The 16,248-nt window shown below is 37.6% G+C and overlaps 1 protein-coding gene across 1 annotated transcript in view; it reads left to right on the forward strand.

Moving 5' to 3' along the window:
- Cep112 (centrosomal protein 112) overlaps positions 1-16,248 on the forward strand; it is a 382,050-nt gene that overhangs the window by 20,213 nt on the left and 345,589 nt on the right. Inside the window, 5 exon segments of the mRNA XM_055592186.1 lie at positions 4,812-4,835; positions 7,080-7,094; positions 7,179-7,221; positions 13,795-13,900; positions 14,167-14,244. Coding sequence (XP_055448161.1) covers positions 4,812-4,835; positions 7,080-7,094; positions 7,179-7,221; positions 13,795-13,900; positions 14,167-14,244 — 266 coding nt within the window.

The following is a 16,248-nucleotide window of genomic DNA, read 5'->3' on the forward strand; positions in this document are numbered from 1 at the left end:
TTTTTTTTTGAGGACATTAAAAGAGATTTCAAGTGATTTTCATTATTCTGTTTGTCACTTAAGAATTTATATCCTGGCGCTATAAGAATAAAAAGAATTTAAAATTTTTTTAAAAATGAAAATCAGAGGAATAAAATTGTTTCAGAAATGTTCACACAGAGATTGACATTTTTATTCAGATGAGGCTCTGAAACCTTTCTGAAAATCTAAAATCTCTGTGCTTTCAAATGGAATCTTTGAGTATCATTGGCTCTCAAAATGTTTCAGAATTTAGAATATTTTGAACTTTTGATTTTTGGGTTAGTTGTACTCTGTTGGTAAAGTTTTTGCACGTATTCTAAATTTGAAACACTCCTGATTCTGTACATACTACAGAAGAGATATTTGACCTGACGTGTCTTTCTTTTCTTCTATGTATGACTTTATAACGTCCAAAATTTAAATAAAATTGGGACATATAAATTCTGTATGACTTACAGCTTTGAATTTTATCTAAATTTAAAAACATTCATTTTTCCTTTGTATATGTAGCCCAAAATTGAAATATTTTGCTTTTACAGGACAGCGGAGTTTTCTCAGCTTGTTAATAACATGAATTCTTGATCAGAATCATTATAGTCTTTTTTTTTGTTGTTTAGGTGACATTAAAACACGAGTATCATTCAGAAGGTTTGTGCCAGTTTCAACCAGCCAACAAACTGTCCATTTCTAACTCGTCCTAGTCTTTATGAAATGCTTGAGGCAAATTCAGTTAATGGCAGCATGAAGGGTATAGGAGATGTGAATGGACACAAAGAAAGCGTGTGTTAGTGTGGTTGCTAGTAATGGAAAGGTGTCCGGAGGAGCAAAGGATGCCCAGGGACTGACTGCACATTAGAACTAACGAGTAACGATGGTTTGCTTCTGAGAAATGGAAATGATTGGCGTGGTCAGAGGAATTTATTTTTAAAAACTTAATTTTATTTTAGACTGGTAGAATTCCAAGAGATGGTAAGATTAATTGGAGAATTAAAGATTTGGAGCATGAAACTCAAGGGCTGCAGGCATATTTTGGACTCCCTGTAGTTGAGGTGTTGGCAAGATGTAAGAACAGCCCTAGTTGTCAGAGACTACAGAGGGAGGAGGGTGTCTGGCTTATGGAATGAATAGAAGGTAGAAACTGGATATGAAATGAAAGTAATAAGGATCTTTTATTAACTGTAGGAGTAGGCTAGTTACAGAGGAAAAAGGAACAAAAGTGATGTGCAGGAGGAGAATAAGCCCAAAGGAAAACATTTCATTTTGAAGGTGCGGGGGATGTTGCTATTGGAGGGAGGTCCTGTTGCCAGCATGGGAGAAGAGCTCAGGAAAACCCCCACGGAAGGACAGATGGCCTCTGCCAGAGAGCAACATCAAAGAGGAAAATGAAACCCTGGTGCTTTCCTTTTAAACTTGCCTTTGCCCTGAGCCATTTGGAGCTTTGGATGTACATTTCCTAGTGCTCTTTCGTGGTTATTTAACTGTTCAGAGGATTAAATCTTTCATATAAGAAAAAATTTCAAGATATCTAAACTATTTTGAGGTAATACTTTAAAACTAGTCCTGCTTGAGAATTCGTTTTACCGTTTTGCTATGTAACAGATTTACATATTATATAAAATAGAACGGCCTTACGTTCTTATAGACTTATAAAACATGTGCATTAACCAAGCTAACCTGTAGCTTTTGATCAGAGTGGAGTAAACTCTTGAGTGTAGTAGAAAGCTTGGGGTTTGTTTTGATTTTAGTGTCATCTGTGAATGTCTGCATAGCTGTGTTTTCTTGGTCCTCTGAAGGAACATGCAGAAGCTAGAGCTGATCCTTGCTGTGACGTGAGGTTGCATTCTTCTCATTACTGTCACCATTGTCATTGCCTTCCTTTGGTGGAGTTGAGGTTCTAGAATTTGAATTTTCTGGGATTTGTTAGGTACATTTTTTTCTCGAAATATACTTTTCTAAGAAATAAGTTATTTTTTTCCTAGTACACATTTAAGAGATTTTTTAAAGCAATAATGAAAGTTTTATCTTTTATATTAAAAACATTTCACATTTCAACCTTTATTCTTGCCTGTAATTGCTTAGTCTTTTATTATTATTATATGAATATAATGTTTCTTTAACCTTATCTTAAATTCTTGACATTCTTTCTTCTGCCCAGTCAGTACATTGGCAATGCTCTCCATGGAGTTATGTTTGATTTTATACTGGCCTTTTTATCTCTTAAGTTTTTCTTTTAGAGTTCATATCTCCTTTCTGATTTCTTGTCCCTGCTGTTAAATTTCTACCCAGATCTTTAACTTATTTTTGTACTCTATCATTTGTTTATTTGAATCCTCATTGAGGTTGATGCTCATTCTACAAATTAGGTTTGAATTCTTAAGCATCCCATCCATTCCAATATAGCAACTGCATTCAAATAAACCAGATATAGAAATACAGTTAAAGTAAGATAAAACAAGCTGCTTCGTCATTATAGGTGGTTGTGAGCTGTCATGTTGGTATTGGGAATTGAACCCAGGTCCTCTGAAAGAGCAGCAGTACTGTTAATTGATGAGCTGTCTCTACTGTACCAATAAATACTGTCAATGGGGTTCTAGAATGTGTTTAAGAATTTTCTTTTATAAGTGGAGGAACCTTAACAGCCAATGGCAGTTATTATCATAGTACAAATTAGTAGGAACGCTGATTCCTTTTCCTGTTTTCTGTGGATAGATGTGTGCATGGGGGAAATTTCTATGCTGACAGTGTTAAAAGCTTCCACTACATGAAGGTTTTGGATTGCAGCACTAAAATAATGGTTATTACTGTTAGTTTAAAAGAAAAATAACTTTTTTAGGAAGATAAATTTTCATTTTAAAATGTCTTAGTTACTCTTACATTGGGATTGAACTGATAATATTTGAGACCATTCATTTGGATTCTTGTTGTCTTTTTCCTGTTTTCTCCCATTTCTTCAGGCTTTTCCTCTGTCCTTTATGTGCCCTCCAGCAATCTCACAGAAGGGACCAAGACATGCCTGGTATTGGTTCATAGAGTTCTTTGAGCTGGGGTAGTGTTCCCTAAGGACCATGTCAGTTCCGTTACTTATTGCAATTTTATTTGGGCAATCTGCTATTTTTCTTTTTAATTAGGTTAGAAATCTGTTTCTATCTTATGACTGAACTTTGGGGAGAAATCAAGTTGAACATGTTGCTATATTAGACTTCTCTTTTTCCTGGATGTTCCCTGAATGAATAAATATATCAGATTTTGTGAAGTCATTTTGTAGAAGTCATCTTACTGAGAATTCTAGAGGCTTTTATGCAAAAATCTAACATTTTGTTAAGATAAAGTCTCTGAAAGTTTAAAACTGTCTGGAAAAATGTGCTCACAATATTAAGATAATTTCTATGTAGAAAAATATGAATGATTGTTTTTTTAAACATGTTCTTTAAGTTTCATATTAAATATTTATTACTCATAAAAGCAGACACAGCCATAAAAATATTTATAGTATTTTCCCAAGCTTGCATTTGGGAAGTGAAACTATATTCAGAGTTTTATCTGAGAAATTAACATTAATTTCTTTTAAAAATGAGTATAAACTTCTGTTTCACGCCACAGTGAAATAACCTTGCAGCCTGGCTCCTGTAACTGAATGCCCTGGGCAGACTGTAGAGAGCAGCCACCTGGGGATGCTGAAAATGCAAACAAAGCAGGCTGACAGAGAGGAGCACAGGAGGGGCCAACACAGCAAGAGAAGGGTTCCTAGGTGCCTGTCTGCATATTTATTTTTCTTCTTTGGCTCCTGGGTAGGCAAAATTGGGGAATTTTGTGGCAGGCTTGGATGGCAAAAATCTACAGAGGAATCCATCTTTTTGGCTACAGGTCTAGAAAACAGATAGGGAAAACCAGTAACAATGCTTCCTTCCTCCCCTTCTTCTTCCTCCATTCCTTTCTTTTCCTTGTCCTATCCCTCATCCAGACCAACTTAAAACAGTGTTGTGTCGCAGTGGCAGCAGATTGGGCCTGTCTGTCAGTATAAACCTGGGGAAGGTCTCTGTTACACAAAGAATACATGTATTTCCCTCATATTTTCTCTCATGACTGGGGTCTGAGAGTGCTAGTCAATGGTATGATATTCTTGGTGACAAAAACTTTGATGGAGCTCAGCATTCTGTCCTGTGGGACTGAGAAAGAAATGCTTAGTAGACAATGCATCCACTCCTGATGAGACCTAATAGACTAGGGTCAGAAGGAAGGAAAAGAAGACCTCCCGTATCAGTGGACTTGGGGAGAGGCATGCAAGCAGAAGGGGAAGGAAGGGAGGGATTTGGAAGGGGAGGGGGAAGGGAACTACAGGGGGGATACAAAGTGAATAAAGTGTAATTAATAAAGAATTAAAAAAATGCTTAGTGCTAATGTGTAGGGTGTCTGGGAAGGAGCAGAGAAGAGAATTCTTTGTATATAACAGCATAAGCCTTGGTCTTAGTCCAAGGTATCTTTATTAGGAATACGCTCATAAATATCATAGTGAGTGCAACGGATGGACATCAGAAGAGGGAGAAAACAGGGAACAGGACAGAGGCCTACCACAGAGGACCTCTGAAAGACTCTACCCAGCAAGGTATCAAAGCAGATGCTGAGAATCATAGCCAAACTTTGGGCAGAGTGCAGGGAATCTTATGAAAGAAGGGGGAGATAGAAAGACCTGGAGGGGCCCGGAACACCACAAGGAGAGCGACAGAACCAAAAACTCTGGGCCCAGAGGTCTTTTCTGAGATGGATACTCCAACCTAGGACTATGCATGGAGATAACCTAGAACCCCTGCACAGATGTAGCCCATGGCAGCTCAGTCTCCAAGTGTGTTCCCTGGTAATGGGAACAGGGACTGTCTCTGACATGAACTCAGTGGCTGGCTCTTTGATCACCTCCCCTTGATGGGGGAGCAGCCTTACCAGGCCACAGAGGAAGATCAGTCCTGATAAGACCTAATAGGTTAGGGTCAGAGGGAAGGGGAGGAGGATCTCCCCTACCAGTGGACTTAGGAAGGGGTATGGGAGGAGATGAGGGAGGGAGGGTGGGATTTGGAGGGAATGGGGGAGGGGGTTACAGCTGGGATACAGAGTAAACAAACTGTAATTAATAAAGAAATAAATAAATTTAAAAATAATCTAAAAATAAAAATAAGGTCCCTTATAAAAATATTGTAGAAATTATAAGAAATATTGTAGAGACTTGAATCATGATGCAAACCATTGCTCTAGTCCTGGATGATCCCTCCATGATAACTTTGTACTGATATGGACAATAGAACTGACATCATAACTGTTTTCTACAGAAGGGATGATGGAACTTGTAAGTGCCTCTAAAATCTGCCAGTTGTCCACTGAGAAACAAACCATCCTCATGTACATGTTATAGTCCTACAGCCTGACTGTAATGATGATAATTACAACCCCTCAGATGAAATCAGACTAGAAATCAATAAAAGAAATGAAGTGGACTAGGGCTGCTGATTGGCTAGAGCTCTTGACTAGCATCCATGTATCTTGCTTGGAAATTGAGAGAGAGGACTGCTGTCTTCTTGGGCACAAATCATTGTAGTTATCAGCAAAGCATAAAACTGGGTATGGTAGTGCATGCTTACAGTTCCAGCACTCCAGAGGTGAAGGCTGGAGGATTAAGAGTTCAAGGTCATCCTAGATCTTGTCATCCTGTATTACAGAAGTCAGCCTGTGCTATACTGTACTATGTTTAAAAAACAATAGCATATTTGGAAATTCCACAAATATTTGGAATTTAAACAGTTTGGCATACTTTTGAACAATCCAAAAGTAATTAGAAAATATTTTAACTTAATTAAAAGTGACAACAGAATTTGTGGGATCTAGCTAAAGTAGATAATCATAGAAATTTTACATCATAGAATACTTAGGGCAGAAAAGAAGGTAGAGGAGTCTTATCCCTTGAATTAGCAATATTATGAGCTGTACAGACCTGCTCTCTAGCTAAGCAAACACAATTGACAAAAAATATTAAGAATATCTGGAAATCATCCTAAGGACACAGAACAAATGATTACACACTTATTCAAGAAAACCAATTATAGTTGTTAAGAACAGCAAAACTTGGTGGCACTTGGGCCATGACTTAATTTCATTCATCCTTGCCCCTCTAGCTTAGCTTTATGGAAATACCATCCTCACTGGGTTTGACCAAGAAGATGGAAGTTCTCTCTCTTCCCAATTTTCAATCAGGAGATACCGTATGTCCTAGAGAATGGCATGCTGTCAGAATTTCATAGCCCTTTGAAGTCTGAGTTAAAAGGGTAAGCTCTAGTAAATGCAGCTGAGTGATGGGGTATGGACTGCCTTTCTTCAGTCAGCCTCCATTTACAGAACAGAGCCTCCCATTCATAGGCAGATTTCACATCAAGGGTGGCAAGCCAAGAAGATCAGAGGTTCTGTATCTGCACAGTGCCTGTACAATGGTACCAGGCGGTCCAGAGCAGTGAGATCAGTTCTCACCAAGGACTCCATGGACTGGAAACAGTGTGGAGAAGATCAACCTACGTAGACTCAAGAAAACAATGGAGGTTTTTATGGTAAACTGAACTAGATATACAGTTTAACACAAACAGAGAATGGACAACACCTAGACATTCTGCTAAAATAGCCATCCAAAGATGATTATGTGCATGGCCAAGATTGTACCTACTGAAGAGTGACACCAAGTCTTTACATTGTGAAGGAAACAAACTGTACAGAAATAGTCTGATCAAGCTATTAACTAATTAAAAAGCTAAGTAACAATTGCTTCTGAACAGAGGAATCAGCATCTGTGATTGTTATATTGTGAAATGCATAGTTCTCAAGAAAACATACAAGATATGCAAAGAGATAACTCATAATACCTAGTGACGTTTAAGTAAAGCTAGACACAATTTTTTATGTGTAGACACATTACAGTAAAAATATTGAAGGAAAGAATCATGAAAGCAGCAAGAGAGAAAAGAACAAGGTACTAAGTCATTAAATTGTCTAAAGAAGCTGAAGAGGACAAGTTAACCCAAAGCAAGCAGATGGAGGGAATAGTAAGGTTTAAAATAGAAACATGAAGTTGGACACAGAAAAGCATTAGAAAAAAAATAAATGAAACTAACAGCTGGATCTTTAAGTGACAAATAAACTCAACAGACTGACTAAGAAAAAATCACCCTTGTTAATACTAGTCCTAAAAGAAGAGAGACTACAGAACCTACAGTTTCCAAAGTCAAATAAGGAATTACCACAGATCACCCTGTGTGCATAAATTTGACTGTAGATAAAAGGAACAGAGTCCTTCAGCAACCCAAACTCACTAAAAAGAGAAATCTGAATAGTTCTGCAACTCATAAATACAGTGAACTTGTAAGTAGCAATCTCCCACTAGAGAAACTCCAGCCATAGATGGTTTATTTGATGTATCTAATAAAGCAGTTAAGGCAGAAGTAATAACTGTCACAATCTGTTCAACACAAAGAAGAATCACCTCCCAAATTACATTGTGTGGCCAGTGTTAGTCTCAAAACTAGACAACATAAGAAATAATCCGGAGACCTCATATTTAACAGACTTTTATTCAGATGAATGGAGGATACTTGCTAAAGAAACCTAACCAGAAAGAAAGGCAAACGAGGCTACAAAAATGTACAACTGGGTATCTGTTAAATTGTTTCAGCAAACAGTTGACAGTGTGCCAAGTTGCTGGTGAGGTTGAGGAGCACCTGGAACACGCTCTTTCTACTGAGAGTGCAAAAGAATACATTTTAAAGCTGGGCAATTTTCAAAGACGTAAAACATTTATGATATAATCCAGGAATCTTACACTAAAGGTTCATTTAAGTAAGATGAATATGTATGCTCAACCCAAACCTGCATGCAATTGTTTGTAAAAGCACCACTTCTCTTTATTTTATAATTGAATAAAATGAAAATAGATCCAAATGTCTCAAAGTGGAGAATGGATGAAGGGATGGTATATACATACATGCAATGGAATTTTCTTCAGTGATACAAAGAACTGATATTAGGCCATACAAAAAGATGGATGAATTTTAGAAACTATGCAGAATGAAAGATGCTAGAGTAATTTCTCTTCAGAGACTGAGAACGCTATGTTAATTGGATTTGTATGGCAGACACAAAGATACTGTTACTAGACTACAGACAAGAACAATACTTTGTAGATTGTAAAGGCTGAAGAACATTTTGACTTCAAGTATTTACAAACCTTTAAAATGTGTGAACTGTTGGGGTTTTAAACTACTGATTATACCTGGTTGGTTTTGTTTTTGTTTTGACTTAAACAAGAGTTATGGAAGAAGAACTCTCAGTTCAAAGCATGCCCTCATTGACTGGCTGATTCCTGAGTGATGTGGGAGGGCCTCGCCCTCTGAGGGCAGTGCCTTCCTTGGGCAGGTGGTTCTGGGTTGTATAAGAATGCTGGCTGAGCCAACCATGGCGAGCAGGCCAGTAAGCTCCATGGTCTCTTCATCAGTTCCTGCATCCATATCCTGCCTCGAGTGCTGCCCCGACTTTCTTCAGAATGGGCTACGACTGTTGGGGCAAACAACTCTTTCCTCCTCAGGTTGGTTTTGGTCGTGGTGTTGGTCACAGCAGTAACGGCAGACTCAGACGGTACCACTGAATGAATTTGCTTCATAAAATTTAAGGAAATGTTTTCTGAAGCTTATAATGAGTAGTCTGCCATGAAGTATTCTCTTCTCTTTTTATTATTCGAAGAAAAACAAAATAAATCATTTGTGTTCTTGATCTACACATGCACTTTGCATTTTTTTTAATTTTTTTATTTTATTTATTTATTTTTTTTTACTGTGCTTGAACAACCTGGAAGCCTTTCAGAAAAGCTAATTTTGTTCATGCAGATAGAATTTTTCCTTTTAAAATTCACAACTGAGTTTCCTTTTGAAAGAAGTTAAGAAATAGCCAAGCATATAAGCCAACAAGTAATCCTAGCATTTGTGAAACTGAGGCAGGAGGATTGCCACGAGCTTGAAGCTAGCTCAGGCTATAGAATAACCCTGCCTTAAACAAAACAAGGGCTGTTAAGATGACTTTGTGGGTAAGGGCATGTGCCAAGCCTTGTGTCCTGAGTTTAATTCCCAGAACTCTCAAAATGGAAAGAGAGAACCAACCCTCTGATTTACACACACATGCGCGCGCGCGCACACACACACACACACACACACATGCATACACACACACACACAGAGTAGTGTGTGCATACACAGAGGATTCAGCTTTCAACATCAAGGCAACTGTACCTCAAGGTCATATCTTACTGATATTTTAGAGCTCAGTGTTTGGGGCCAGTGAGATGGCTCAGTGGGTAAAGGTGTCTGCTGCCAAACCTGACAGTGTGAGTTCAGTCCCTGGGACCCACATGGCAGGAGGAGAGAACTAACTCCCACAAGTTGTTCTGTGACCTCCACTAGCACACGCACATGCACACACACACACACACACACACACACACACACACACACACACAGAGCCATGCATGTATGAAAGGGTTTGTGCACATACACACACTCCACAAATAAAGATTATTTTTAAGAACCCCCTTTATTTATAGTCAATAAATAAAGTTAAAAAAAGAAAACTAGTTTTGAGATTGGAGAAATTACCATAGAAATTACTGTTTTGTCTTAAAAAGAGATGACAGTTTTTAAAAATGAGAAGAAATATGGTTATAGAACAGAGGCCAAGGAAAAGAATTTTTGTGTGAACTTGTTTTTATATAGTCATGTATTATTTATAAAGTTGATCTGATTATGAAGTAGATGTACTTTCAATATATAACTAAATAAAACTAGAAACTACCATTCAAGAGAGTGGTTTTCTTTTTATATTTTAACTAAAAATAAAAATGAAAAATATTAATATCAAATAGCTCTGTGTAAAAGTGGTAATCAAAACCAAAGGTAAGCATTGAAGAATAATGGTGAATATTGATAAAAAGTTCTGTGCTGTGTCCAAAGTGAAACTGAGAATCAAAGATTCACTAATGATGCCATAGTTAACCTCAAGAATAAAAACGAAATCAAACAACAGCAATAAAACAACAGCTAGCCAGGTTAAAACAAAACCAAAAAAATGAACCATCAGCCCATTGGAACCAATGGATAAAATATTCTTTTCCTGTTGTGCTGAGGTGTAATTTGTTTCACAAGCAGCAGACAGAAGCATTTCCTGCATGTGTTCTGTTCGTTTGATGTTTTTTCCCCTCTTTTTTGTGCCAGTAGATGGAGGGCTTGTATATGTATGTTGCTTAAGCCTGTTAGATGATTGATTTTTGAAATACTTTGAGTAAACTAGTGAATAAGTCTTTACATATAGTATTATTTCTGTAGAAAAATATTGTTCTTAAAATTACTCTGTGTGTGTGTGCGTGCGTGCACATGTGTGTGTTCTTTCCTGCCATGTGGGTCCCAGGGACTGAACTCACACTGTCAGGTTTGGCAGCAGACACCATTACCCACTGAGCCATCTCACTGGCCCCAAACACTGAGCTCTAAAATATCAATAAGATAGAATCTTGAGGCACAGTTGGCTTGATGTTGAAAGCTAAATCCCCTCCCTTCATCCCTATGGAGAGGGATATATTGTAATTTAAAATTTTTATTTTAGTGGCGTTACTGGTAATATAAGGGTTTGATAATGTGTTTCCCTTTAAAGTTTATATATCTGTTAAAGTGCTTTTTAACTTTTCTGAAAACAAACTTCTCTAACTGACTAATAGTCTATCAGAAGGTATTTGCTTATGGCAATATAGCCAAAGCCTGAATAATTTGAAAATATGAGCCAACAAAAAACAATTAATTAGTAATCCAGTGCGCCTGCTAAAAAGCTAAACAAAATAAAACATCAAAAGCTAGTTTTCATTAGAGAACATTTAGATATCTGTATTACTGCCTGGTTAAATTATCATTTATTTTATTGTTGCTGTTCTGTTTGCTTCTGAAGCACATGTGCACATGCCTGTTGGTCTCCTGCCGCTGGAGTCCAGTGGTATGGGGCCTTCCTTCTGTGTATTTTCATCTACACCAGTGTCTCACAGGGGTCTGTTGGAGCTTCCATGCCAGACCTCCTTTTTTGGGGCATTCGTTCTTGATGGATTTTGAGAGAAGAAGAGGTTTTCTGAAGGAGCATGAAAGAAGTCAGCCTTAAGACTGTTTACAGATTGCTCCATCCAAGTCCATGCTGCCTGTGGCTTACAAAGTGGGACAGTCAACTTCAAAGCACATCAGGCTGTTGTTACCAAATCAGAAAATAGATTGCTTGTTTTCCTTAGATAGACTCAAGAACATGCTTTTCTTCGAGTATTTCCCAAGCTCACTGTATTATAAATGAATAAGAACTACAGAATATTATTACCAGTTTTCAGTTTTTTTAATGAATTGGGATAGACATTTCTCTTTACCAGTTTGAAAAAAATAATTTATAATAATAGAAGTCCTTAACTTTTTTATTTAATGCTTTTAAAGATGAAGAGGTGGAATAAGACTTACTTCTGTTTAGTTGAAATGTTGCATTGTAATTAACTAAACCAATATTTTGTGTCCTACTTATAAATGTAGAGCTAGGCAAAAATAAGTCACAGATGGGTTCCGTGGCTTTTGGTTTTAAATCTAAACTTAATTAGAGCTTGAGCGTCTTTGAGAATTATTTTTTCTCTTCTTGTTTCCCCTTGTACTTAATTTTTCTGAGGTAGAGTTGGGTATATGTGTTGGTTTGTGTGTGCCTTTGAAGGACTCACTTTCTGTGTTTCCCCAGATACAGAATGCCAACTTCCTTTCCACACATGCACTTTCAGACAACAGGTATTCATTGAGTGCTTTGGTGCTTCCTAGAAGGTTGTGCCTATTCTTACAGAGCTGTGCATGTTCAGTAGAGCAGTCTTCTCTGGCCCAGTGCTTCAGCAACTCTTCCTACCTTAACAGTGAATGCACTGTTGCGACCCACCTATCCGCTGGCAATGCTTCCGGTCGTGAGAGGGAAGTGAGACTTCGAAAGCCAGTCTGCAGTGTTTGCCAAACATACAGTCATTGTGGCTTTGTCCTTTTTGCTAATTCTCTCGAGGTTTTGAGATCTTTGTCTACTTTCACATGGATCTTGGAATTACCATTCACTTTCTCTTCATTCTGATGTAGGCACTGCTACTAGGCATTTTTCTTTGGTTCCAGTATTGGTCCATGTTGGGGATGAGGAGAGGAATTTAAATTTAGGTGGTTGCTAGCACCTTAGGGATCTAAGTCTCTAGGTGAAGAGACCGTTGTGTATACTTTCCCGTTCCGGGCACTAAAATGCACGTATTCTTCAGATTCTGTCTGCTATTGTACTAGATTCTTTGCTATTTAAAATTTTGTTTTTAAGTGTATTCCCTTTGTTTTCTTTAATTGATTATTTATCATTGTCTTTTATGTCAAACTGAGTGTAGATATCTTCACAATTATATAAAATTTAGCTCTTTGAAAACCAGCTAGGGGGTTGAAAGATTGAATTTAATGAGACATATGTGAAGAAGCTTGTCACTTAATCCTAATTGAGTACTTCAAGGTAAGAACCTCTTTCGTTGGTTAGAGTCATAATGTTTTTGTTCATTTTATGGTTATTGGTGTAGTAAATTGAGTTTATGATGTGAAGAAATTAGACTTTTCTGGTAATGATTTTTAATTTTATTTTATTTGTAAATGAAATAGTATTGAAATCAAAGAATTTTAGCATAAAGCAATTCAAGAAATACTTTATTGAAACACATTAAGTATGTGCTAGGTGTATGTGGAAACACGCTGCTGAACACTTAAGGTATTATGTAATGGTCATGAAAGCGAACCCAGGACGCTTTAGGAGCTGGTGAGAAGTGGGACCAAATGTAGCCCCTTCTCTCCCTCCTCTTGCCTCTTATCCCTGGAAGCTGGGGATAAGTCCGGGAGCCAGAGGCAGGCGGATGGATGGGAGTTTGAGGCCAGCCCGGTCTACAAAGTGAGTCCAGCACAGAAAAGGCTACACAGAGAAACCCTGTCTTGAAAAAAATATTCAGGACACTGGAGTAGGTGTTAGGAATAGAAAGGGGAACGTGGAAACAGTCTTTGTTTTAGGATCCACATTTTCTTTTTTCTTTCTTTTTTGAGAAATTGGATTCTAGGTCATGAAAAGAGGTGAAGATGGAGGTGGCACTATGTTGGTAGGACTTAGTTCTTCTGGGGACCTCATTCTGAGTCAGTGACTTTTGAAGAAGGTGGTGAAATGATTGCAGCTTGTAGGAGGTAGTGCTTTACAGGCTGAAACAAGCTGTTGGCTGTCTCTGGAGTGGGGAGTAAGTTGGGGATAGTTAAGCTGATAGATTTAGGGAGACTCTCACAGGGATTTCATGTCCTCCTCTATGCTATTAGTTGTAGTTAAAGAGTCATGTCTCTAGGATATCTAGGGTATAGTGACTAAATTGAGAGTTAAAGAACGAATACATATATGCTTAGAAGGTTTGGGTCAAACTAACAGGCAGAGGGGCACAAGTTCCGGTAATGTAAGTCATTCACGGTTTGGGAAATGTGGAATTTGAGGTAAAGAGGATTAAATGAGACCAGACTTTTAGGTGGAGGACACATAGGTGCATTTAGACACTGAAAGGAATTTATTTTTAATATTTTGTTGGTGCTTTACTGAAATGTGTATATAATACTGTGTAAAATAAAGTAAACAATAAAATATACAAAAGGCATTTTCACATAGAAAAATTGTATTTCATTCAAACAACTCCAGAATTAATGTCTTTATTGTAATTTTTCAGATTGAAAATCCTCGGTACCTGAGACAGAAGCCTCTCCCAGTTTCCCTGGTAGGTAATGATTCTATTGGGCTTTTTCTAGGGACAGGTATCTTTAAATAAAATATGAAGTTTTAAAAATATAAAATATTATAGGCCCATATTAGGGAGCATAATAGTCATTTTAATCCTGCTGCTTAGAAGTGAGTAAATCATGTTTTTCTCCAAAGCTAACATTATTTTAAAATGAGTTTTAGATACTTTATTAGTTTATCTTGAAAGAGTTGATAAACTAGTGCTGGGAAGTTTTAAATAACTCTTACTGGTTGGTTCTGCAGATGACCCCAAAGGTCACCCTGAGGAAGTCTAGCAGTCTTCACGATGATCATTTTCTCTCTCGAATGCACCAGAAAGAGGTAGGAGTATGCTGTTTCGCACATGCCTACTAGTTAACACAGTTGATATCATGTAGTAGGTCTTTTCAGCTCTGCGTGGATGTGGTGCGCAGGAGAAGGAGGTTAGTTATCTGGGCTCAAAACTGGGTCCTGCTGCAGACCAGGCTGGGTTCCTAGTTAAAGATGTTAATGTGTATCTCCCGTCTTGCGCTCCCCAGCTCCACTCCACTGGCAGGCAGGGGTGTGTTGCAGGATTCTTTCCAATTCTGATGGTCAGGAGATAGAGGTAATGGCAGTTTTTAGAAGGAGGGTGTCTGACCTCAGTGAATCCATGCACCCTCTCTATGTGCTTACGTGTATTTTATCTTTTTATCTCACCATTCTTACTCTTTTATTGTTCTTATAGCCTTACTCGTCACAATCATCTGCCTAATTGATCTTCAGTGTAGCTGATACATAGTATAATATGATTTTTGTGATAAGAGTATTTGAGGTTCATTCTCAGTGATATTGAAATGTATGGCATTCAGTGTTAGCTCTACCACCATTCTGTGAATCCAAGTAAAAATAAAGGCCAACATTTCTATCTAACTGAGCCTTTGTGTCTTTTGATTATATTTATCCCAGGATCATATGGCTACCAGTCCAGTCTGTTTCTACAATTCAGAATGTTTGTACCTTTTCACAAATTCCTTCTGATAGCCATATTATAAAACAATGTGACAGGGAGTATCGTCCAGCAAATTTATGTTGTTGGTTCTTTCTTGTAATCTGAGAAAAAGTTTCTGATGTGGACCAAGACATTTGGAAACAGGTTGTACTTGAAAATAAGAGACAATAAAAAGTGAAGATAAGCTTTTAGGTCAGTCATCAGTTTCCAGAGAATATATGGTAGAAAGTGCTGTTTTTCTTTTTTTAAACAACACATTTATTTTATTTTAGTTTATGGGTATGGATGGTTCTCCTGCATGTATGTCTGCATCATGTGTGTGTTTGGTGCCTGCAGAGGCTCAGAAAGGGCACTGGATCTCCTGACCTGCAGTTAGAGATGACTGTGACTTGTCATGGGATGCTGGGAATCAAACCTACAGCCTTGGGGAAAACAGCTAGTGTTGTTAACTGCTGACGCTTCTCTCCAGCCCGGAAATTGCTATTTTTAAAAAATAAAACGAGAGCATATAGGACTTCACCTTCACCATTTCCTGAAAAAGAGATGCTGCTTCTCTCTTACAGGTAGTGTTAGTCAGGACTTTTTTCCTATGAGTTTACAAATTAAATGTAGTATTTAAATAGAGTCAAGTAAAGCAATTTACAACATAAATGAGGGAACTCGCACTGTAATGATTTATTGTAAAATATACCATCATAAAACTTAATAAGTAGTTGTACAAAGAACAAAGAAATGCCATTGTAAAATCTCCCCAGACAAAAGCTGGCTCAGGGTCAGTATCCTAGGTGCTGGCCAGTGCTTTGGGGAATGTGTCTAAGAGATTCTACTCTCTTTCACTAAAGGGAATAAACGCCGACGCACACAGAGTAATTGAAACAGTCATTTCTAGTTATTTTATTATTTTTATAAAAATTTGGCTTATGTATGAGCAAGTTTTAAAAATTAGAATGAATATCAGCAAGTATTATGCACATGATATTTCTTTGAATGCAATAGATCCTGAAATAATTATCATTAATGTTTGGGAGAATTTCATGTATCTCTAATCCCTGGGAGTGACATACGAGTAGCTTATTTTTTTTGCTATGAATTGGTGTAATAGATAACAACTTGCCCAGTGAAATAGCTCCGATAAGTATTTTGAAAGTAGGCTGCACCAGATATTCTAGTAAAAAAGAATTAGTTCCAGCATGGCTAGTCAAGTCCACCAGGAGAGTGGTCACAAGTTGGTACCTAAGGAGAGTGATGGTTGCTTTATGGATCAGTTCTGTAAGTTGATTAGTGGTGATCCTTGGGGTTTAGAGAGAAAGCATGACCAAACACAAGTGTGTCATTCTGGCTTTGCTAGTAGCATG

Source organism: Psammomys obesus, unplaced genomic scaffold, assembly GCF_907164565.1.
Source record: "Psammomys obesus unplaced genomic scaffold, mPsaObe1.curated_primary_1811, whole genome shotgun sequence".
NCBI classification, from domain to species: domain Eukaryota; kingdom Metazoa; phylum Chordata; class Mammalia; order Rodentia; family Muridae; genus Psammomys; species Psammomys obesus.